Genomic DNA, 25,409 nt, shown 5'->3' with positions numbered 1-25,409 from the left:
TCAGGGATCTCCACATGTGTGATAAGAAGCTTGAAAGTGTCAACGTCACTGTATTAGTCATTAATGTTCCAGCTGATCAAGGTATTGATCATCTTCTAGCAGGATATTTAAGGATGATATATAGTTACCTGTATTTAGCCAGGATTTTGTGAACCTTGTTGAACTATTTGTTGGTTAGGACTGTTTTAGGTTCGAAGAGAAGTATAAACAAGTGTCGGTGCAGTACTGGATAATTTATGTGTGGAGGACCTGGAACCCACACGGATCCTCGCTAACAACCCCAGGCCAGTTACATGCATGTGGCAAGTAAACGACACAAGACCTACTAATGTGACATTTTATTGTGGCAACGTTTTGCTCTCCAGGAGCTTTGTCAAACCGTAAAGGCTTAACAAAGCTCCTGGAGATTATTATTATTATTATTATTATTATTATTATTATTATTATTATCAAAAAGAAGCGCTAAGCCACAAGGGCTATACAGCAGCTCCTGGAGAGCGAAACGTTGCCACAATAAAATGTCGCATTTGTTGCACTTATATCCTTTTACTTAGCATATTGTGGGTAATTCTACCACTGATAATATTCTAGTTATTGTACACAAAAATCTAAATGTACGTAACGTCTTCAACACTCTGGATCCTGCTATTAAATATACACCAGAAGAGAAGAAGGACAATTAATTGCCATTTCTCGACGTTCTTCTGCTCACTAGTGGAAACAGACTTTAAAGTCTACGAAAAACCTAGCTACAAGAACGATCTTCTATATTTCTTCTCTCACCATGATACCAGAACTAAAAGATGTGTAGTTATAGGCTTCTTTCTGAGAGCTACAGACTTTCCAGTCCGCAGTTCCTCCAGGAAAAATGTACATACATTATATACTCTCTTAGTTCCCTACACTTCCCCCTACAATTCTACGTGAGTGCAGGAAATGTGCGGCACACAGCCTCAATAACACCAGCACTGTTTAAGTTGCACTTAAGCTTCCAAGTAACACTGTTGTACCGACAATGTTTAAGTTGCAGGAAAGCCTCCAAGTAACACTTTTGTACCAACAATGTTTAAGTTGCAGGAAAGCCTCCAAGTAACACTTTTGTACCGACAATGTTTAAGTTGCAGGAAAGCCTCCAAGTAACACTTTTGTACCGACAATGTTTAAGTTGCAGGAAAGCCTCCAAGTAACACTTTTGTACCGACAATGTTTAAGTTGCAGGAAAGCCTCCAAGTAACACTGTTGTACCGACAATGTTTAAGTTGCAGGAAAGCCTCCAAGTAACACTGTTGTACCGACAATGTTTAAGTTGCATTTAAGCCTCCAAGTAACAGTAGGCTTGCATGTATGCAGTTTTGTATTAAAATGTAGCTAACATCTGTTTGGTATATTGCATGCAGCTTTTAAGCTCACAGTTTGATTGCTCTCCAAATAAGGGGCCCACCAAAATTGTTCCCAGTTGGGCCCCGCACCTCCTAAGGCCGACTCTGGCTGGTGGATGTTTCAGCTATTTTTCTGTCAAAAATTTTAGAAGCATTAGTTGCAACATCGGTGACAGGTACAACAATGTTACTTGTCGAAGATTAAACTCCTGGACATAATCACCAAACTGCTCAAACGTTCTTGCTAAACTGACGATCTGAAGAAAGTTTTGATCACTTTCACCTTGGAAAAACTCCTTTCTCCAGATGTCCCCTTTTTTTTTTACTTCGTGTTGTTGTGTGTACTTGACAAGCCGAGAGTAGATTACACTCTAGCACGGGGCTCCCTAAAGCACGGGGCCCAACTGGGAGCAATCGGTGCGACCAGCTTAAGGCCGGCCCTGGCCCCAAGCTCATCAACTGCTATTAGGAACCTAGTACAAACACCCAAGAACGACTCTGGCAAGTATTTCTGCCTCGTATTTCTAAGGACCTGCCTCGTATGGGCCACAAGGCCTTCTGCAGTGTTCCTACATTCTTATGTTCTTATGTTCTTAAGAGTGCAGGAGTATACATTATACCTTGTGGGGGTTGTGACAAAGTATATGTGGGGGAAACAGTCAGATTGAATATTAAAATGGTATACAATACCGATAATTTGATAAAAAAAAATTATATGTGCAACGGATAGGTATCTTTATTCCGAAACATTTCATCTACACAGCAGGATTCTTCAGTCGAGTACAGAAGAGTTAGCAGAAGCAGTAGAGATGTGAAGACGATGTAATCAGTCCATCACCCGCGAAAACGTTGTTTTCAAGGCCACAGTACAGGGTACTGGTCACAGTACAGGGAAGTAGTCACAGTACAGGGAAGTAGTCACAGTACAGGGAAGTAGTCACAGTACAGGGAAGTAGTCACAGTACAGGGAAGTAGTCACAGTACAGGGAAGTAGTCACAGTACAGGGAAGTAGTCACAATACCTGGAACTAGTCAGAGTACAGGGGACTGGTCACAGTACAGGGAAGTAGTCACAGTACAGGGAAGTAGTCACAGTACAGGGAAGTAGTCACAGTACAGGGAAGTAGTCACAGTACCTGGAACTAGTCAGAGTACAGGGGACTGGTCACAGTACAGGGAAGTAGTCACAGTAAAGGGTGGTGGTCACAGTGCAGGGTAGTGGCCACAGTACAGGGAAATATTACCAGTACAGGGAAGTAGTCAAAGTACAGGGAAGTAGTCACAGTACAGGGAAGTAGTCACAGTACCGGGAACTAGTCAGAGTACAGGGTACTGGTCACAGTACAGGGAAGTAGTCACAGTAAAGGGTGGTGGTCACAGTGCAGGGTAGTGGTCACAGTACAGGGAAGTAATCACAGTACAGGGTAGTAGTCACAGTACAGGGTAGAAGTCACAGTACAGGGTAGTAGTCACAGTACAGGGTAGTAGTCACAGTATAGGGTAGTAGTCACAGTATAGGGTAGTACAGTACAGGGTAGTAGTCACAGTACAGGGTAGTAGTCACAGTATAGGGTAGTAGTCACAGTACAGGGTAGTAGTCACAGTACAGGGTAGTAGTCACAGTACATGGTAGTAGTCACAGTACAGGGTAGTAGTCACAGTACAGGGTAGTAGTCACAGTACAGGGTAGTAGTCACAGTACAGGGTAGTAGTCACAGTATAGGGTACTAGTCACAGTACAGGGTAGTAGTCACAGTACAGGGTAGTAGTCACAGTATAGGGTAGTAGTCACAGTACAGGGTAGTAATCACAGTACAGGGTAGTAGTCACAGTTAAGGGTAGTATTCACAGTACAGGGTAGTGGTCACAGTATAGGGTAGTAGTCACAGTACTGGATAGTAGTCACAGTACAGGGTAGTAGTCACAGTACAGGGTAGTAGTCACAGTACAGAGTAGAAGTCACAGTATAGGGTAGTAGTCACAGTACAGGGTAGTAGTCACAGTACAGAGTAGAAGTCACAGTATAGGGTAGCAGTCACAGTACAGGGTAGTAGTCACAGTACAGGGTAGCAGTCACAGTACAGGGTAGTAGTCACAGTACAGGGTAGCAGTCACAGTACAGGGTAGTAGTCACAGTACAGGGTAGCAGTCACAGTACAGGGTAGTAGTCACAGTACAGGGTAGCAGTCACAGTACAGGGTAGTAGTCACAGTACAGGGTAGCAGTCACAGTACAGGGTAGTAGTCACAGTACAGGGTAGCAGTCACAGTACAGGGTAGTAGTCACAGTACAGGGTAGCAGTCACAGTACAGGGTAGTAGTCACAGTACAGGGTAGCAGTCACAGTACAGGGTAGCAGTCACAGTACAGGGTAGTAGTCACAGTACAGGGTAGCAGTCACAGTACAGGGTAGTAGTCACAGTACAATGTAGCAGTCACAGTACAGGTTAGTAGTCACAGTACAGGGTAGCAGTCCCAATCTTTAAAAAAGGAGACAGACATGAAGCATTAAACTACAGACCAGTGTCACTGACATGTATAGTATGCAAAATCATGGAGAAGATTATCAGGAGAAGAGTGGTGGAACACCTAGAAAGGAACGATCTCATCAACAGCAGCCAACATGGTTTCAGGGACGGGAAATCCTGTGTCACAAACCTACTGGAGTTCTATGACATGGTGACAGCAGTAAGACAAGAGAGAGAGGGGTGGGTGGATTGCATTTTCTTGGACTGCAAGAAGGCGTTTGACACAGTTCCACACAAGAGATTGGTGCAAAAACTGGAGGACCAAGCAGGGATAACAGGGAAGGCACTACAATGGATCAGGGAATACTTGTCAGGAAGACAGCAGCGAGTCATGGTACGTGGCGAGGTGTCAGAGTGGGCACCTGTGACCAGCGGGGTCCCGCAGGGGTCAGTCCTAGGACCAGTGCTGTTTCTGGTATTTGTGAACGACATGACGGAAGGAATAGACTCTGAGGTGTCCCTGTTTGCAGATGACGTGAAGTTGATGAGAAGAATTCACTCGATCGAAGACCAGGCAGAACTACAAAGGGATCTGGACAGGCTGCAGACCTGGTCCAGCAATTGGCTCCTGGAGTTCAATCCCACCAAGTGCAAAGTCATGAAGATTGGGGAAGGGCAAAGAAGGCCGCAGACGGAGTACAGTCTAGGGGGTCAGAGACTACAAACCTCACTCAAGGAAAAAGATCTTGGGGTGAGTATAACACCAGGCACATCTCCTGAAGCGCACATCAACCAAATAACTGCTGCAGCATATGGGCGCCTAGCAAACCTCAGAACAGCATTCCGACATCTTAATAAGGAATCATTCAGGACCCTGTACACCGTGTACGTTAGGCCCATATTGGAGTATGCGGCACCAGTTTGGAACCCACACCTAGCCAAGCACGTGAAGAAACTAGAGAAAGTGCAAAGGTTTGCAACAAGACTAGTCCCAGAGCTAAGAGGTATGTCCTACGAGGAGAGGTTAAGGGAGATCAACCTGACGACACTGGAGGACAGGAGAGATAGGGGGGACATGATAACGACATACAAAATACTGAGAGGAATTGACAAGGTGGACAAAGACAGGATGTTCCAGAGATTGGACACAGTAACAAGGGGACACAGTTGGAAGCTGAAGACACAGATGAATCACAGGGATGTTAGGAAGTATTTCTTCAGCCACAGAGTAGTCAGTAAGTGGAATAGTTTGGGAAGCGATGTAGTGGAGGCAGGATCCATACATAGCTTTAAGCAGAGGTATGACAAAGCTCACGGCTCAGGGAGAGTGACCTAGTAGCGATCAGTGAAGAGGCGGGGGCCAGGAGCTCGGACTCGACCCCCGCAACCTCAACTAGGTGAGCACAACTAGGTGAGTACAGTACAGGGTAGTAGTCACAGTACAGGGTAGCAGTCACAGTACAGGGTAGCAGTCACAGTACAGGGTAGCAGTCACAGTACAGGGTAGCAGTTACAGTACAGGGTAGCAGTCACAGTACAGGGTAGCAGTCACAGTACAGGGTAGTAGTCACAGTACAGGGTAGTAGTCACAGTACAGGGTAGTAGTCACAGTACAGTGTAGCAGTCACAGTACAGGGTAGCAGTCACAGTACAGGGTAGCAGTCACAGTACAGGGTAGCAGTCACAGTACGGTAGCAGTCATAGTACAGGGTAGTAGTCACAGTACAGTGTAGCAGTCACAGTACAGGGTAGCAGTCACAGTACAGGGTAGCAGTCACAGTACAGGGTAGCAGTCACAGTACAGGGTAGCAGTCACAGTACAGGGTAGTAGTCACAGTACAGGGTAGCAGTCACAGTACAGTGTAGCAGTCACAGTACAGGGTAGCAGTCACAGTACAGGGTAGCAGTCACAGTACAGGGTAGCAGTCACAGTACAGGGTAGTAGTCACAGTACAGGGTAGCAGTCACAGTACAGGGTAGCAGTCACAGTACAGGGTAGCAGTCACAGTACAGGGTAGCAGTCACAGTACAGGGTAGTAGTCACAGTACAGGGTAGTAGTCACAGTACAGTGTAGCAGTCACAGTACAGGGTAGCAGTCACAGTACAGGGTAGCAGTCACAGTACAGGGTAGCAGTCACAGTACAGGGTAGTAGTCACAGTACAGGGTAGCAGTCACAGTACAGTGTAGCAGTCACAGTACAGGGTAGTAGTCACAGTACAGGGTAGCAGTCACAGTACAGGGTAGCAGTCACAGTACAGGGTAGCAGTCACAGTACAGGGTAGCAGTCACAGTACAGGGTAGCAGTCACAGTACAGGGCAGCAGTCACAGTACAGGGTAGCAGTCACAGTACAGGGTAGCAGTCACAGTACAGGGTAGCAGTCACAGTACAGGGTAGTAGTCACAGTACAGGGTAGCAGTCACAGTACAGGGTAGCAGTCACAGTACAGGGTAGCAGTCACAGTACAGGGTAGCAGTCACAGTACAGGGCAGCAGTCACAGTACAGGGTAGCAGTCACAGTACAGGGTAGCAGTCACAGTACAGGGTAGCAGTCACAGTACAGGGTAGTAGTCACAGTACAGGGTAGCAGTCACAGTACAGGGTAGCAGTCACAGTACAGGGTAGCAGTCACAGTACAGGGTAGTAGTCACAGTACAGGGTAGCAGTCACAGTACAGGGTAGCAGTCACAGTACAGGGCAGCAGTCACAGTACAGGGTAGCAGTCACAGTACAGGGTAGCAGTCACAGTACAGGGTAGCAGTCACAGTACAGGGTAGCAGTCACAGTACAGGGTAGCAGTCACAGTACAGGGTAGTAGTCACAGTACAGGGTAGTAGTCACAGTACAGGGTAGCAGTCACAGTACAGGGTAGCAGTCACAGTACAGGGTAGCAGTCACAGTACAGGGTAGCAGTCACAGTACAGGGTAGCAGTCACAGTACAGGGTAGCAGTCACAGTACAGGGTAGTAGTCACAGTACAGGGTAGTAGTCACAGTACAGGGTAGCAGTCACAGTACAGGGTAGCAGTCACAGTACAGGGTAGCAGTCACAGTACAGGGTAGCAGTCACAGTACAGGGTAGCAGTCACAGTACAGGGTAGTAGTCACAAATATATTTTGGAAACCAAAATATGATTTTTTGAGCTCTGGCCTGAGCTCGATGTTATTTTGAAGCTCGGTCAGATATTGACCAACCATTCTTGTTTCCCCGTTGCTGACATCTAGGAATGGAGTGCTCACCTTGGTTCTGATGCCACCTTGCCGGCCCCCTACCACCCCCCATTTTTCCTCAACGTCCCCTAGATGTAACCACCCCCACCCTAGGGGGGCGGCACCCCCAACTTTAGGAATCACTGCTCCAGGTGTCTCGTTCTGCATTAAGATCGCTTGTTTGCGACTGCATTGTATACCGAGATATATGGGAATGTGTTAGAATGTGGGCGCTAGACCGTCAACTTTTTCACCTGCAGTAGAGACGCTTTGTGATGTTTTAAAATGATGAGAAATAGCGTTGGAATGTTGGTGGAATGTTCCTAGTTGAGGAAGTAATCAATAGAATGACGGCGTTATTAACCAATCTGCTGTACACCACACACATATGATCCACTCATAGCTTTCAGCAGAAGTATGATAAAGCTCATAGTGCAGGGAGAGTGACCCAGTAGCGGCCGGTGAAGAGGCGGGGCCAGGAGCTACGAATCGACCCCTGCAACCACAACTAGGTTAGTACAACCAGGTGAGTGCCTTGAGTAGTGCAGATGTTGAGGACATCACATATGAAAGCCCCGTCGGGGCCAGTAACCACGTTGTTCTGAGCTTCGAATACATAGAGTTACAAGTGGAGAGGGAAGCAAGAAGGGCAGGACGAATGATGCCAAACTACAAGATAGGCGACTACACAGGCATGAAGAATTTCCTGCACGGTTTTCAGTGGGACAGAGCACTGGTCATAGACGCTAAGACGTTGTGCAGTTTTAAAAAATAGGTTGGATAAATACATGAGTGGGTGCAAGTTGGACCTGACTAGCTCGTGCTACTAGGTCTGGCGCCGTGCTCCTTCCTTAAGTGGAAGTGACCTGACTAGATGGTCATTGTTCTAGGCCAGGGGTGGGGGGTGGCATGAACCTGCTTCGCATGGGTCAGTAGGCCTGTTCAGTGTTCCTTCTTTCTTATGTTCTTATGTCAGTAAATGAGATGATGGAATATGTGATAACAATATGCAAGGAAGCTGAGGAGAGGTTTGTATCCAAGAGTAACAGAAATAACAAGAAAGCCAGGATGAGCCCTCAGTTTACCCAAAGGTGTAGAGGTGTACTTAGCTAGGTTGACGTGTACTTAGCTCTGTGAAGACCTGTTTGCGCGCTCTCTACGAATTGAAGCAAGATGCCCTCCATCGAGCAACTTTACCAACAGCTTAAGGAAGAATTGAGGATGGTGAAGTTGGAGATTCGGCGACTGACCGAGGAAAACAAGAAGATTCGTAGTAGTCCTCCTGTTTTGAGTCCTCAGGTCAAGAAAGGAAACTGGTCAGTGGTTGGACAGCAGGGAACAAAGTTGACGATCAAGAAGACGAATGGAAAGGTAGAAACGATGAAGAAGAAAGAGACTACCGTGGAAACTGTTGTGGAAACATCTAATACATTCTCAGTGCTACCCGACGAATGTGAGTCAACTACTGGGAACATCACGACGAACGACACCAAGGAAGGTAAGAATATTGTTGTTGTTAGGGATAGCCAAGTTAGGTATATGGATAGGGCGTTCTGCTTGAAGGACAGGAGTAGGAGACAGAGAGTTTGCTTTCCTGGGGCTGGGATGGAGGATATTGTTAGCCATCTGGATGACATCATGAGAGGTAATGGGAGCAATCCTATTATCTGTCTCAGTGCTGGAGGCAACGATGTTGGCAGACGTAGGAGTGAAGACCTGATTAGCAGGTATAGGTCAGCAATAGAAATAATTAGGAGTAAGGGTGGAAACCCTGTCATATGTGGTGTTTTGCCAAGGAGAGGAGTTGGAAATGAATGGTTGTCCAGGGCAATTGGTGTCAATTGCTGGCTGGACAAATACTGTAAGGAAAATGCAGTAACATTCATTGACAACTGGGACCTCTTCTATGGCAGAAATGACATGTATGCCAGGGATGGGGTTCACTTATCTAGGTCTGGGGTGGTAGCACTGGCAACTGCAGTGGAGGGAGCAGTTAGGACTTTAAACTAGGAATAGTTAGTGGTATGGGTTTTGGCAGGAAAACAGTGAAGTCCCAGTGTAGTAATATTACGAGTTCTAGGGGAACTAGTAATAAGCAGAACGAGGTAGATATTGAAAAGCCAGGGACTTTGGGTGATAAGGACAGTAATAGGTTTAGTAGAAAAACAGAAATGAGCAGGAAGGGTAAAGAGAAAAGAGAGTCTTTCAATGTTTATTATGCTAATTGCCATAGTGCTAGGAATAAGATGGACGAGTTGAGATTAGTTGCTAGTGCAGGTAACATTGATGTATTTGCCTTAACTGAGACATGGTTTAATTCAAAAAGTCGGGACATGCCTGCGGAATGTCATATTCAGGGTTTTAAATTGTTCCAAGTAGATAGAAGTATCGGGAAGGGGGGTGGGGTGGCATTGTATGTCCGAGATCGCTTGAACTGTTGCATAAAAACGGGTATTAAGTCTGAAGTAACACATACAGAGTCTGTTTGGATAGAATTTTCAGAGGGGCATGAAAAACTGATTTTAGGAGTGATATACAGTCCCCCAAACTTAGATAGGGACCAAGGGAGACTACTATGGGAGGAAATAGTTAAGGCCACAAGGCACGATAATGTAGTAATTCTAGGAGACTTTAACTTTAGTCATATTGATTGGAATTTCTTGACTGGGAATTTAGAATCATACGACTTCTTAGAAGTAGTTCAGGATTGTTTTTTGAAGCAGTTTGTGACAGAACCTACAAGGGGAAATAACCTGCTTGACTTAGTTATGGCAAACAATGAATCCCTTGTTAATAATTTAGAAATTTCAGAGGAACTGGGTGCTAGCGACCACAAATCAATTACATTTAGCATTGAATGGAAGTACGATAGTAGCGATAACTCAGTAACAGTCCCAGATTTTCGCTTAGCAGATTACGATGGGCTTAGAGAACACTTATCATCTGTTGACTGGGGTAACGAAGGGAGCTATCAATATGACAGTTTTCTGAACACTATACATTCTGCTCAAAGAACGTTTATCCCATATAAAGAAATTAGATCAAATAGAAATGACCCAAAATGGATGAATAATAGGCTCAAATATCTACTAGGGCATAAGAAAGGAATTTATAGGCGTATCAAAAGAGGTGAGGGTCATCTTATGAATCAGTATATTGACATTAAAGAGGGACATTAAAAAGGGGATAAGAAAAGCTAAAAGGGACTATGAAATTAAAGTTGCTAGGGATTCTAAAACTAACCCAAAAAGTTTTTTCCAGGTCTAAAGAACAAAAGTTAGAGATAAGATAGGTCCCCTTAAAAATAACTATGGGCACCTTACTGACAAAGAGAATGAAATGTGCTCGATTTTTAATAATTATTTTCTCTCAGTTTTTACACAGGAAGACACTAACAATATTCCAGTAATTAATTTTTATAGTGGGCTAGAAGAAGATAAATTATGTAACATCACAGTCACTAGTGAAATGGTTGTGAAGCAGATAGACAGACTGAAGCAAAATAAGTCGCTGGGTCCTGATGAGGTTTTTTCAAGGGTTCTTAAGGAATGCAAAATGGAACTCTGTGAACCATTAACTAATATTTTTAATTTATCTCTTCAAACAGGTGTAGTGTCTGATATGTGGCAGATGGTTAATGTAATTCCTATTTTTAAAACAGGGGACAAGTCGTTACCGTCAAATTACCGCCCAATAAGCCTGATCTCAATTGTAGGCAAATTACTAGAGTCAATTATAGCTGAGATTATAAGAAGCCATTTCGATAAGCATAGCTTGATTAATGATACTCAGCATGGATTCACAAGAGGCCGGTCTTGTCTAACTAATTTATTAACTTTCTTCAGTAAAGCTTTTGAGGCTGTTGACCACGATAAAGAATTTGATATTATTTACTTAGATTTTAGTAAGGCTTTTGATAGAGTTCCGCACCACAGACTGTTAAAGAAGGTGGCAGCTCATGGCATTGGGGGAAAAGTGCTCTCGTGGATCGAGTCATGGCTCACTGACAGGAAGCAGAGAGTGTCCATAAATGGGGTTAAATCCGAGTGGGGATCTGTAACAAGTGGCGTTCCACAGGGATCAGTCTTGGGCCCGTTGTTGTTTATAATATATATCAATGATCTTGATGAGGGAATTACTAGTGATATGAGCAAATTCGCCGATGACACAAAGATAGGTAGGATAATTGATTCAAACGTAGATGTTATGGAACTTCAGGAGGATTTAAACAAACTCTATTCTTGGTCAGAAAAGTGGCAGATGCAGTTCAATGTAGATAAATGCAAGGTTCTGAAGCTTGGGAGTGCCCATAACCCTAGTACTTATAAGTTAAATGATGTAGAACTTAGCCATACAGATTGCGAAAAGGACTTGGGGGTTATGGTGAGCAGCAACCTTAAACCAAGACAGCAATGCCTAAGCGTACGTAATAAGGCAAATAGATTACTGGGATTTATATCAAGAAGTGTAAGCAACAGAAGTCCAGAGGTCATACTGCAGCTTTATACATCATTAGTAAGGTCTCACCTAGATTATGCAGCTCAGTTCTGGTCTCCATATTACAGAATGGACATAAATTCGTTAGAAAACATTCAGCGTAGGATGACTAAATTAATACATAGCATTAGAAATCTTCCTTATAAAGAAAGATTGAAGACTCTTAAGTTACATTCACTTGTTAGACGAAGAATGAGGGGAGACCTGATCGAAGTGTATAAGTGGAAGATAGGTATTAATAAAGGGGATATTAATAAGGTCTTGAGGATGTCTCTCCAAGAGAGAACCCGCAGTAATGGATTTAAATTAGATAAGTTTAGATTTAGAAAGGACATAGGAAAGTATTGGTTTGGAAATAGGGTAGTTGATGAGTGGAACAGTCTACCTAGTTGGATTATTGAGGCTGGGACTTTGGGTAGTTTCAAATTTAGGTTGGATAAGTACATGAGTGGGAGGGGTTGGATTTGAGTGGGACTTTCACATCAGAGCTTATTTCTTGGGTGGCATTGAAAATTGGGTTGGGCAAATGTTTTATTAGTGGGATGAATTGTAAAGGACCTGCCTAGTATGGGCCAACAGGCCTCCTACAGTGTTCCTCCTTTATGTTCTTATGTTATGTAAAAACCAAGTGTGCTAGAGAATGGAAGAAGTATAGAAGGCAAAGGACCCAGGAGAACAAGGAGAGCAGTCATAGAGCCAGAAATGAATATACACAGGTAAGAAGGGAGACCCAACGACAATACGAAAATAACATAGCAGTGAAAGCCAGATCTGACCCGAAGCTGTTGCACAGCCACATCAGGAGGAAAACAACAGTCAAGGACCAGGTAATCAGACTGAGGAAGAAATGACCACGAAGTATGTACGAGGTTGCACGTGAATGGTATACAATACCGACAAGATGAAAATTAGACACATGTGCAACATCTGGGTATCTTTACAGTGGCTTAATCAATACAAATTCAAGAACATAATGGAAGACAGAAGAACTATAAACAAAAAGATGAGGTAATCAGTCCCTCAGCCTTGGAGTTGGTGTGAAGAGCACCGTAGTCGTGAAGATTCTAGAGCACAGGCAAGATCAAGATCTAGAGAGTTTAAGTAAGATCCCATGTCGGGGTGAGCCGGGAAGACAGGATAGGCGAAGAATAGCGGTGGAGTGTCCACAGTGGAAAAAAAAGAGTCAGGGCTTAACCCAGCTGCTAGGCGCTCGTGGGACCAACTTTGAGAAAACAGGAAGAGCAGCTGTGTATGCATCGGTCTCGTGGTAGTTGAGGCCTTGAGTCTTGAGAAGCTGGCAGTGTCTAGGTCGCAGGAGAGGGTAGGCAGGTAGGAATATCAGAGTGCAGTACACAGGTGGGAGTTATAGGGGTAATTGAGGAGGCAGGTTTGCAGTGGACCCATTTTCCAACTTTTTGAAGCTGCTTCTGGAGAGGTGGTATGGTTCAGTCTTGTTACCAAAGGTGAAACGTAGAGGCTTGATGGACTCAAGAGGTTGGGTGAGTGTGAACAGGTGATTCACAGGCATACTTGACTGTTCCAGCACCGAGGCCTTTGTAGAGCTCAGAGCAGGTCATGGTGTCTGCATTCGATGGAGAAGTGTAGAAGGTAAGGTTTTCCCATAAGAACATAAGAACATAAGAACATAAGAATGTAGGAACACTGCAGAAGGCCTACTGGCCCATACGAGGCAGGTCCTTATCAAAACGACATCTACCTAAAGCTACTCAAGAAACAACTCCCGCACCCCCCAACACCAATCAAACCCAGCCCCTCCCGCTCATATATTTGTCCAGTCTCTTCTTAAAGCTACCCAAGGTCCTAGCCTCTATCACCCCACTGGGAAGACTGTTCCACGCATCTACAACTCTGTTAGAAAACCAGTACTTACCTATGTCCTTTCTAAATCTAAATTTATCCAACTTAAATCCATTATTCCTGGTTCTTACCTGGTTCGACACCCTCAGTACTTTATTAATGTCTCCCTTGTTTATGCCCGTCATCCACTTATACACTTCAATGATATCTCCCCTCATTCTACGCCTCTCCAGAGAGTGGAGATTTAAGGCTTTAAGTCTATCTTCATACGGGAGGTTCCTTACACAGTAAATCATTTTAGTCATTCTTCTCTGTATGTTCTCTAATGAGTCTATGTCCATCCTGTAGTAAGGGGACCAAAACTGAGCAGCATAATCTAAATGAGGCCTCACTAGTGATGTATAGAGCTGTAAAATAACTTTTGGACTTCTGTTACTTATACTTCTTGAGATGAGAGTAAGACACATTTGCAACATCTGGGTATCTTTATTGTAGACGTTTCGCCATCCAGTGGCTTTATCAATACAAATTCTAGGACATAACTTGAAGACAGTAGAACTATGTACAGAAGATGAGGTAATCAGTCCCTCAAACTAGGAGTAGGTGCGAACAGCACCATAGTCGTGGAGATTCTCCACGACTATGGTGCTGTAAAGTAAAAGGACACAAGTGCAACTAATGTGACATTTATTGTGGCAACGTTTCGCTCTCCAGGAGCTTTATCAAGCTTGATAAAGCTTGATAAAGCTCCTGGAGAGCGAAACGTTGCCACAATAAATGTCACATTAGTTGCACTTGTGTCCTTTTACTTTACATATTGTCGGTAATTCTACCGACTATGGTGCTGTTCGCACCTACTCCTAGTTTGAGGGACTGATTACCTCATCTTCTGTACATAGTTCTACTGTCTTCAAGTTATGTCCTAGAATTTGTATTGATAAAGCCACTGGATGGCGAAACGTCTACAATAAAGATACCCAGATGTTGCAAATGTGTCTTACTCTCATCTTGTCGGTATTATATACCATTTCGTACACAACTTCTTGAGATAAATCCAAGTAATCTGTTGGCCTTGTTGCGCACACTGAGGCACTGCTGTCTTGGCTTTAGATTTCTGCTTACCATGACTCCCAAGTCTTTTTCACATTCTGTATGACCAAGCTCTACTTCACCTAGATTATAGCTTCGAGGGTTATTTTCATTACCAAGGGCAAGTACCTTACACTTATCCACATTAAACTTCATCTGCCATTTCTCAGACCAAGACATTAATTTGTTCAAATCGTCCTGGAGTTCATTGGTATCCTCCTCAGAGTGAATTATACGGCCTATCTTTGTATCATCAGCAAACTTACTCATGTCACTAGTAATCCCTTCATCAAGGTCATTAATGTAAATTATGAACAAGAGAGGGCCTAAAACTGATCCTTGTGGAACGCCACTAGTGACTAATCCCCATTCAGATTTCACTCCATTAATGGTAACTCTCTGCTTTCTATTGGTAAGCCATGCCTCAATCCATGCTAGAACTTTACCTCCTATACCATGAGCTGCCACTTTTCTTAAGAGTCTCTTGTGAGGTACTCTGTCGAAGGCTTTACTAAAATCCAAATAAACAATATCATATTCCTTATCACTGTCAACTGCCTCAAATGTTCTATTGAAGAACGTCAGTAAGTTTGTCAGGCAGGAACGACCTCTCGTGAATCCATGCTGAGATTCATTTATCAAGTTATGCTCTTCAAGGTGACTTCTGATAATGTCAGCTATAATTGATTCTAATAACTTGCCCACTATAGATGTCAGGCTTATTGGACGGTAATTTGAAGGAGTGGACTTATCCCCTGATTTGAATATAGGAACCACATTAGCCATCTTCCACATCTCTGGCACAACACTGGTAAGGATGGACGCATTGAATACACTCGTTAATGGCTGACTAAGCTCCATCTTGCATTCCTTAAGCACCCTTGAAAACAACTCATCGGGTACCGGGGACTTATTTTGTTTCAGTTTGTCTATCTGTTTAATAACCATGTCCCTCGTGACAGTAATATTAGTTAACTTAAATTCATCAGGAACTAAATAATTGTTAATTACTGGAATCTCATTTACATCTTCCTGTGTAAAAACTGACAAAAAATAGTCATTAAATAAGGAACACATTTCCAGTTCATTATCCGTCAGCTGTCCATTCCCAGATTTCAGAGGTCCTACTTTTTCCTTCACCTTCGTCCTATACACTTGAAAGAACCCCTTTGGATTAGTCTTTGATTCATTAGCAACTCTAATTTCATAGTCACGTTTAGCCTTTCTAATCGCCTTTTTTACTTCTCTTTTAAGCTGAACATATTGATCACTAAGGTTAACCTCTCCTCTTCTGATGCGCCTATAAATTCCCCTTTTCTCCCCTAATAGATGCTTTAGCCTCCTGTTAACCCATTTGGGATCGTTATTATTAGACCTAATTTCTCTCTGGGGAATGTATATACTCTGGGCACTGTGTACATTATTAAGAAAACAATCATAAAAGCAGATCCCTTCATATTCATAAGTATGATTATCGTTAATAAAATCATTGGCTAGATAACCCCAATCAAGATTAGACAGATGTTCCCTAAGTCCATTATAATCGGCAGAACGAAAATCGGGGATTTTTACTGTATTATCATTATTCTTGCATTCCCAATTAATGCTAAAGGTGATGGATTTGTGATCACTTGCGCCAAGCTCTTCAGTGATCTCCAGATTATTCACGAGTGTTTCCTTATTTGACAAGACTAGGTCTAGCAAATTATTACCCCTGGTAGGTTCAGTTACACTCTGTTTCAGAAAACAGTCCTGAACTGTTTCCATGAAGTCACTGGACTCTAGATTACCTGTCAAAGAATTCCAGTCAATTTGGCTAAAGTTAAAGTCCCCTACTATGACTACGTTACTGTGTCCAGAAGCCCTAACAATTTCGTCCCAAAGAAGTCTCCCTCTATCGTGATCCAAGCCTGGAGGTCGGTATATTACACCTAGAATTAGTTTTTCTTGACCCTCCACGAACTCTACCCAAACAGACTCTGTTACTGCTCCATCTATTTTTATACCTGTTTTTATGCAGCAATTAATATTTTCTCGAACATACAGTGCAACTCCTCCCCCCTTCCCATTACATCTATCCACATTGAATAACTTAAATCCCTGAATATTACACTCAGCAGTCATATCCCGACTCTTTAAATCATACCACGTTTCAGTTAATGCAATGATATCAAAGTTCCCAGCACATGCTACCAAACGTAGTTCATTAATTTTATTTCTTGCACTTCTACTGTTAGCATAAAATACCATCATATGTTTTTTCTTCTGCACATTTTTCCTATTCATCTTTGTTTTAACACAATTTCTGAAATTATCATTACCCAGAGTTACTCCATGACAGTTACTATTAAGATTCTTAATATCAGAGCATAAGTCAATATATCCATACTCATTATTAATCATTTCTAAACCCATACCTCTAACTAATCCTAGTTTAAAGTCCTAACAACCCCCTCAACTGAGTTAGCAAGAAAACCCACACCTGCCCTGGATAAGTGAACCCCATCCCTGGCATACATGTCATTTCGGCCATAGAAGTTGTCCCAGTTGTCAATGAATGGTATTGCATTATCCTTACAGTATTTATCCAGCCAACAATTAATACCAATTGCTCTGGACAACCATTCATTACCAACACCTCTTCTTGGCAAAATGCCACATATAACAGGGCGCCCCCCCTTCTTCCTAATCATGTCTATAGCTGTCCTGAACTTTCTAACTAAATCCTCACTTCTACGCTTGCCTACATCATTGCCTCCAGCACTGAGACAAATAATTGGATTGATCCCATTACCGTTCATGATGTTGTCAAGCCGGCTAACAATGTCCTCCATAAGGATGTACTGGAGTCTTTTTTTCTGGAGTGGATTCATTTAGAGAGTCTATAATGGTGTTAGTAGGTGACTGAGTGTCGACAGGAGCAGTGGAAAGAGGTATTGGTGGTGTAACAGCAGGTTGGGAGGCGTGGGAGACGGTAGTTGAGGTAGCCATACAGATTGCGAAAAGGACTTGGGGGTTATGGTAAGCAGCAACCTTAAACCAAGACAGCAATGCCTAAGCGTACGTAATAAGGCAAATAGATTACTGGGATTTATATCAAGAAGTGTAAGCAACAGAAGTCCAGAGGTCATACTGCAGCTTTATACATCATTAGTAAGGCCTCACCTAGATTATGCAGCTCAATTCTGGTCTCCATATTACAGAATGGACATAAATTCGTTAGAAAACATTCAGCGTAGGATGACTAAATTAATACATAGCATTAGAAATCTTCCTTATGAAGAAAGATTGAAGACTCTTAAGTTACATTCACTTGTTAGACGAAGAATGAGGGGAGACCTGATCGAAGTGTACAAGTGGAAGATAGGTATTAATAAAGGGGATATTAACAAGGTCTTGAGGATATCTCTCCAAGAGAGAACCCACAGTAATGGATTTAAATTAGATAAGTTTAGATTTAGAAAGGACATAGGAAAGTATTGGTTTGGAAATAGGGTAGTTGATGAGTGGAACAGTCTACCTAGTTGGGTTATTGAGGCTAGGACTTTGGGTAGTTTCAAATTTAGGTTGGATAAGTACATGAGTGGGAGGGGTTGGATTTGAGTGGGACTTGCACATCGGAGCTTGTTTCTTGGGTGGCATTGAAAATTGGGATGGGCAAATGTTTTGTTAGTGGGATGAATTGTAAAGGACCTGCCTAGAATGGGCCAACAGGCCTTCTGCAGTGTTCCTCCTTTCTTATGTTCTTATGTTCTTACAGGAGCAGTTGCTTGGGCAGGAGACAGGTCTGCAGGTGCAGTAAAGTTCACGACGTTGGGCAGGATCTTGAGGATGTCGGCTGAAGGTGTGGAGTCCGGAAAATTGAAGGCAGACATGTTGTTCAGACGGAATAGTTCGTTAATATTGGTGTTGAAAGTGCCGGGGTTTGCTGCGCTTGCAAGGTGTGCATACACCATGCAGTACAGCACCTTGGGGAAAGCACCATCGGGGAGTGGAGAGAGGGAGTTGCTGGGCGAAGGTGCCTCTAGAGTGGTGTGTAGAATCTTGGTGGTGTCGGCTTGTAGTTTGGTTATTGCTAAGTATGTCAGTGAATTGGAGGTGTTCTTCTTCAGATCTTCTTTAGTTTTCTTCAATATGATTTCTTTCCTGAGTGGGCACTTAGCTGCAAGGGTATGATTACTCTTGCAGTTAAGACATGTTGCAACCATACTGATGGTGCACGATCTGAATTCATATCCATCATTCCCACATTTTGAACAAAACTTGTGCAAGAAAGGTATAAAATACCGACAATATTAAAGATAAGACACATGTGCAACATCTGGATATCTTTATTGTAGACGTTTCGCCATCCACTGGATGGCGAAACGTCTACAATAAAGATATCCAGATGTTGCACATGTGAACAAAACTTATTCTTGATGGGGCAGTCCTTGGTGGTATGATTATAGCAGTAGCAGGTCCAGCAGTAGCAGGTCCAGCAGTGGGAGACGTGTATGAAACGTTCTGGTTCTATGACTTGTGTGAATGTGGTAATATGAGATAGCCAGACCGTCAGAGAGAGCTTGGGCAGCCATGGAGATGTCTGAGAATGTAATCTTTAGCATAGATGAGGCGTTAGGTATCTTGGGGATGCTATCTACCGAGGCCCAGGTGAGCACAAGAAGAAGGCTGGCGCTTACATATTGGCGACAGATGGAAAGGGGACGAGTAGCAGACGAGGGCATAGTCACTGGTAGGCGGGATTTCCCAGTGGAAGTAGGTCATAAACCATACCCCGGCCGGGATTGAACCCGCGGTCATAGTCTCAAAACTCCAGCCCGTCGCGTTAGCCACTAGACCAGCTAGCCACAATAAGATTCGTTCAACTACACTACTACACCATAGGAAGGTTAGCACAGGCACCACTGTGACCACAAATGCAGGTTTTTACAGACGAATCTCCAGCTAGCGTGGCCGTGACGAACTCTAGCTCAAGTCCCTTCACTGCCATCAACATGACTCACGAAATCGTAATGACACGATTGCAAACAAACCATACCCCCGGCCGGGATTGAACCCGTGGTCATAGAGTCTCAAAATTCCAGCCCGTCGCGTTAGCCACTAGACCAGCTAGCCACTGTGACCACAAAAACTTGCATTTGTGGTCACAGTGGTGCCTGTGCTAACCTTCCTATGGTGTAGAAATATACCTAGTTGGACGAATCTTATTGTGGCTAGCTGGTCTAGTGGCTAACGCGACGGGCTGGAGTTTTGAGACTCTATGACCGCGGGTTCAATCCCGGCCGGGGTATGGCTTGTTTGCAATCGTGTCATTACGATTTCGTGAGTCGTAGAGAAGTAGGTCATACCCGAGGCACGGGTTAGTAGTGGTGGTTATAGTAGTAGTAGCAGCCGTGAAGAAAGTTATGTAGATGTCCTCTGTACCAAGATTCCATGATGTTACGGTGCTCTTCACAACAGCTCCAAGGCTGAGGGACTGATTACCACATCTTTTGTTTATAGTTCTTCTGTCTTCCATTATGTTCTTGAATTTGTATTGATAAAACCACTGGATGGCGAAACCTCTACAGTCAAGATACCGAGATGTTGCACATGTGTCTAATTTTTCATCTTGTCGGTATTGAATACCATTCATGTACAACTTGTCAGACACTGCAACATCATGGAATCTTGATATAAGGAACTCTTCAATACTTGACAAACCTTTGGACGAAGACCTACTTACACTAGTGGATGGTCCCACTGTGATCCCGCCTCCTCCTGCTTCCACTCACCTGACTACAGTATACAAGTCACTTCTCCGGCCATATGCTGTACCTTCTACAAGACTGATGGACTGAACACATCGATTCCAGGCTCAGAAACTGATTACCTCAAACTCATCCTCTCCTTACCCGTTTCTGCTTTGCACTGGACTGATGAAGCCACTGTGTGGCGAAACGTTTCCTTAATAAAGATTTCCATATGTTGCATAAGTGTCTCAATCTTCATCTTAGTTCAGATTCACACAGAGAGCACACTAGACAAGTCTTGAAAGAGCAAAGTACAGGTCACCACATTTCGCCCAGTGTTCCTCTCCTTCTATTTGGTGACCCTCTTGAGTTTTATATAAAGTGTTCCTTTTGAGTTCTTCATTCTTTGTGATGAATGGTTTGAAAAACCGAGAAGTTGAAGATTGAGACACTTATGCAACATATGGGAATCTTTATTCAGGAAACGTTTCGCCACACAGTGGCTTCATCAGTCCAATACAAAGTAGAAAGGCGTAAGGAGAGGAGGAGTTTGAGGTAATCAATCCCTCAGCCTGGAGTCGATGTGTTCAGTCCATCAATCTTGTAGAATGTACAGCATAGGGCCGTAGACGTGGCTTATATACTGTAGTGAGGTGAGGTGAAGCAGGCGGAGGCGGGGTCATAGTGGTACCATCCACCAGTCGAAGTAGGTCTTCGTCCAAAGGTTGGACAAGTGTTGAAGAATTCTTTGTAACAAGATCCCATGATGCTGCAGTGTCAGACAGTTGTGATGAATGGTTTGAAAAACCGACAAGTTGAAGATTGAGACAATCTTTCCATACCTAAGCAGCTGGAACTTATCACCACTGAAGATCATGTTGGTTTCCAGTGCCCACTGGAAAGCACTGTTTATATCTTCCTGTAATTTTTCAGTATCTTCTACCGTAGTGACTTTTATGCTTATTTTAGTGTCGTCTGCAAATGATGATACTAAACTGTGATGGGTGTTGCTGCTACTGTTGTTGTTGTTGCTGCTGCTACTGTTGATGTTGGTGTTGTTGTTGCTGCTGATGTTACTGATGTGGTTATTTGTATTTATGTCTGCTATGAGAATAAGAAAACTTTCACTGTCACTCATACAATCACTGTCTTGCCACAAGTGAGCTAACATCACAGTTTAGATAACTAAACCTCAACATCCCTCCCACACCTTTGAGTGCCGGCATTATACTTCCCACCTCCAGAACTCAATCCAGCTGATTTCCCTGAGTCTCTTCATAAATGTTACCGTGCTTACACTCCAACAGCACATCAAGGCATGAAAACCACTTGCCTCCATTCACCTCTAACACGCTCACACAAGCCTGTTGGATGTCCAAGCCCCTAGGACTCAAAACCTCTTTTACTCCCTACTTCCAACTTTAGAATGACCCCAACCCCATTCCGTCCACCCCAGATTTACACGTCCCCCAAGTCATCCTATTTTGTCCCATCAGCTCTAAATGACCAAACCACCTTAACAACTCTTCATCAACCCTCTGGATAATACCTCCAGAAACCTAACACCTCCTTCTAATCTCCAAACTCAGAATTCTCTGCATAATATTCGCACCACATACTGCATTCAGACACGATATCTCAAACTGCCTCCAGCCTCCTCCTCGCTGCAACATTGAAAACCCAGGCTTCACACCCATACAATAGTGTTGGTATCACTACATTCTGGTACACTCCTCTTTATGCTTCCAAAAATAAAGTTCTTTGTCTCCACAGATGGTTCAGTGGACCATCTACCTTCTTTGTCTCCACAGATGGCTCAGTGGACCATCTACCTTCTTTGTCTCCACAGATGGCTCAGTGGACCATCTACCTTCTTTGTCAGTTCTATGGTTCACGTTTTATGAGTAAAAAAACCTATATACTGCTGCAGCAGTGAGACAGTTTGATAATTACCTTGACACTGTGGTAGTGACATAATTTAGTACTTACCATGACACTGTAGTAGTTACACAGTATGGTACTTACCATGACACTGTAGTAGTTACACAGTATGGTACTTACCTTGACACTAGCAATGACACAGTGTGGTACCCTGACACAGCTTAGGTTAAGTAAGATTCGTCAGGAAACAAAACAGTGTTACAGTACAGTGTTACACTAGTGTTTCTACCTAGGCACTATCATTTTTACACTGGTCACTGACGCTGAAGCTTTAGGTCATCTGACCGAGGCCTTCCACTGGCTTACCCCTCCAACCCTTTAAAAATTATGGTTAGGAATTGAGAGTAAGTACTTACCCTGACACCATAACATATCCCCTCGTCAGCTAGCTGGTGGTCGGGGTGTAGCCATCCACGGGCGGGTTTGTTGATAAATGACCCGCCCCCACCGCCCGCGTGTCCACCCTCCATGCCGCCCAGCCACACCTGCTGCTGCTGCACACTCACGCCCTCCACGGCATCCGGCGCCCACGGCACGTGCGTGGGCGTGAGGGTGGGCGGCGGGGGCGCCAAATGCTGTGGCGGCTCGTCCTTAGGAAGGCACAGCGACCTCAGGTCCACCCGGAACTTGTGATTTCTCTCAAGGGAGCGTGTATGAGTTAAGGGCGGGGCTGGGTATATCCGGGCACCCTGGTGACGTTCCAAGGACTTGGAGCGGTGGTGGGCGGCCCTGGTGGTGCAGCTGCTGCCACTACTACAGCTGTCACCGCTCCCTCCAGAGAGTTGTACAGTACTAAACACAGAGTTGCTGTTGTTGCTGCTGCAACTTACACTACAACTATTTACACTTGCAAGCCACACTTTGTGAAGGTTCTGGTCAGAGTGTGACTTCAAGTGCACTCCGATCTTCTGAAGTGCATTGTCTGATTTAGACTTCCTAGTAAGCGCCCTAGCTTGCTGCTTCTCCCTGTGTTTCCTAAGACATCTGGCTAGTGTGAGGGTAGCCTCGGGTACCTGTGGGCGTGGGGGCGGGGTGTGGGCGTGGGGCGGGGGTGGGACGGGGCTACGGTGTGGGTGGGTGTAGGTGCGGGAGGCGGGAGTTAGGTGGATGTGGGTATCGTCAAAGGAGGTATCCTTATGGTGGCGTTTATTGGGGAAGTGGGTGTAGCGGTAGTCGTGGGCGTCACTCACGCCCACATCCACCCTCTCCAGGTGGGGTAGGCGGGATGATCCCACACCTAAATTGGTGAAACTCCTCCAGGCGGCCTTGAGGGAGGTGAGGGAGAGGGGGGAGTTCTTAGCTCCACTCCCACCTCCACTACTGCTGCTACTGCTGCTGCTGCCACTGCTGCCCACCACCCACGTTCTGCCACTGCCGCCGCCGCCCACTGCAGTGCCGCCGGCAGTGATGGCACCGCTGGCGGGAATGGGGTTGGATGAAGTGGTAGGGGTGGTGGTGGTGGGGTTGTGCAGACACTGTGGACCACTCACTGCTACCTCACGTACAACCTCCACACCGCCGTACACAACACTCTTCCCTGCAATAACAATAATTATAATAACAATAACATAACTCAATAACAATAGTAATAACAATGAACAAAACCCTCTAAAAATTGACAGACTCAAAAAGAAATTGACATACCCCAAAAAAATCACAGGTAAAAAAAATGACAGGTAAAAAAAAATTTGACAGCCCCCCCCCAAAAAAAATTTGACATCCAAAAAAATGACAGGTCCAAAAAAATTGACAGGTCCAAAAAATTGACAGGTCTAAAAAATTGACAGGTCCAAAAAAATTGACAGGTCCAAAAAATTGACAGGTACAAAAAAATGACAGGTCCAAAAAAAATGACAGGTCCAAAACAAATTGACAGGTCCAAAAAAATGACAAGTCCAAAAAAATTGACAGGTCCAAAACAAATTGACAGGTCCAAAAAAATGACATGTCGAAAAAAATGACAGGTCCCAAAAAATCGACAGGTCCAAGAACACTGACAGGTCAAAAAAATTGACAGGTCTAAAAAAATGACAGGTCCCAAAAAATCGACAGGTCCAAGAACACTGACAGGTCAAAAAAATTGACAGGTCTAAAAAAATGACAGGTCCCAAAAAATCGACAGGTCCAAGAACACTGACAGGTCAAAAAAATTGACAGGTCTAAAAAAATGACAGGTCCCAAAAAATCGACAGGTCCAAAAAAAATGACAGGTCCAAAAAAATGACAGGTCCAAATAACTGACAGGTCCAAAACAAATTGACAGGTCCAAGAACATTGACAGGTCAAAAAAATTGACAGGTCTAAAAACACTGACAGGTCAAAAAAATTGACAGGTCTAAAAACACTGACAGGTCAAAAAAATTGACAGGTCCAAAACGAAAATATTGTCTTACTCCTGTGTCAAGTTATAACACCAATACAATCTAGCTCTTGATCCAAGGACATATGCTCTCTAGGATCAAAGTCGACTGCTTCCTATTCATCAAATGCATGACCCCTACGGATTTAGCGCCTCAACATACATAATTAATACCTTAGTATTGCTATTATGATCAGTGCTAAACCCATAGGAATTATATGCACATGGTTTCACTTCTACGCACATGGTCTCAGTTGTGCACACGTGTGCGGCCTTACACACAGCCGCAAGTTCTACCCTGACACTGGTGTTATATGTGTCCTGACACTGCTGTTATATGTGTCCTGACACTGCTGTTATATGTGTCCTGACACTGCTGTTATATGTGTCCTGACACTGGTGTTGATTGTGTCCTGACACTGCTGTTATATGTGTCCTGACACTGGTGTTATGTGTCCTGACACTGCTGTTATATGTGTCCTGACACTGGTGTTATATGTGTCCTGACACTGGTGTTATATGTGTCCTGACACTGCTGTTATATGTGTCCTGACACTGCTGTTATATGTGTCCTGACACTGCTGTTATATGTGTCCTGACACTGGTGTTATGTGTCCTGACACTGCTGTTATATGTGTCCTGACACTGCTGTTATGTGTCCTGACACTGCTGTTACATGTGTCCTGACACTGGTGTTATGTGTCCTGACACTGCTGTTATATGTGTCCTGACACTGGTGTTATATGTGTCCTGACACTGGTGTTATATGTGTCCTGACACTGCTGTTATATGTGTCCTGACACTGCTGTTATATGTGTCCTGACACTGCTGTTATATGTGTCCTGACACTGCTGTTATATGTGTCCTGACACTGCTGTTATATGTGTCCTGACACTGCTGTTATATGTGTCCTG

At 44.0% G+C, this 25,409-nt stretch overlaps 1 protein-coding gene across 2 annotated transcripts in view; it reads right to left on the bottom strand.

The window, feature by feature from the left end:
* The window catches only part of Shc (SHC-adaptor protein), a 281,183-nt gene that overhangs the window by 126,438 nt on the left and 129,336 nt on the right, over nt 1–25,409 (bottom strand). For both annotated transcript variants that reach the window (XM_070100988.1, XM_070100987.1), the window contains exon 2: nt 22,493–23,673. In XM_070100988.1, the coding sequence (XP_069957089.1) occupies nt 22,493–23,673 (1,181 nt within the window). The remainder of the gene's footprint in view (nt 1–22,492; nt 23,674–25,409) is intronic.

Source organism: Cherax quadricarinatus, chromosome 75 (assembly GCF_038502225.1).
Source record: "Cherax quadricarinatus isolate ZL_2023a chromosome 75, ASM3850222v1, whole genome shotgun sequence".
NCBI classification, from domain to species: domain Eukaryota; kingdom Metazoa; phylum Arthropoda; class Malacostraca; order Decapoda; family Parastacidae; genus Cherax; species Cherax quadricarinatus.
Note: the sequence above shows the minus strand (reverse complement) of the source record. Positions and strands in the feature narration are given on the sequence as shown.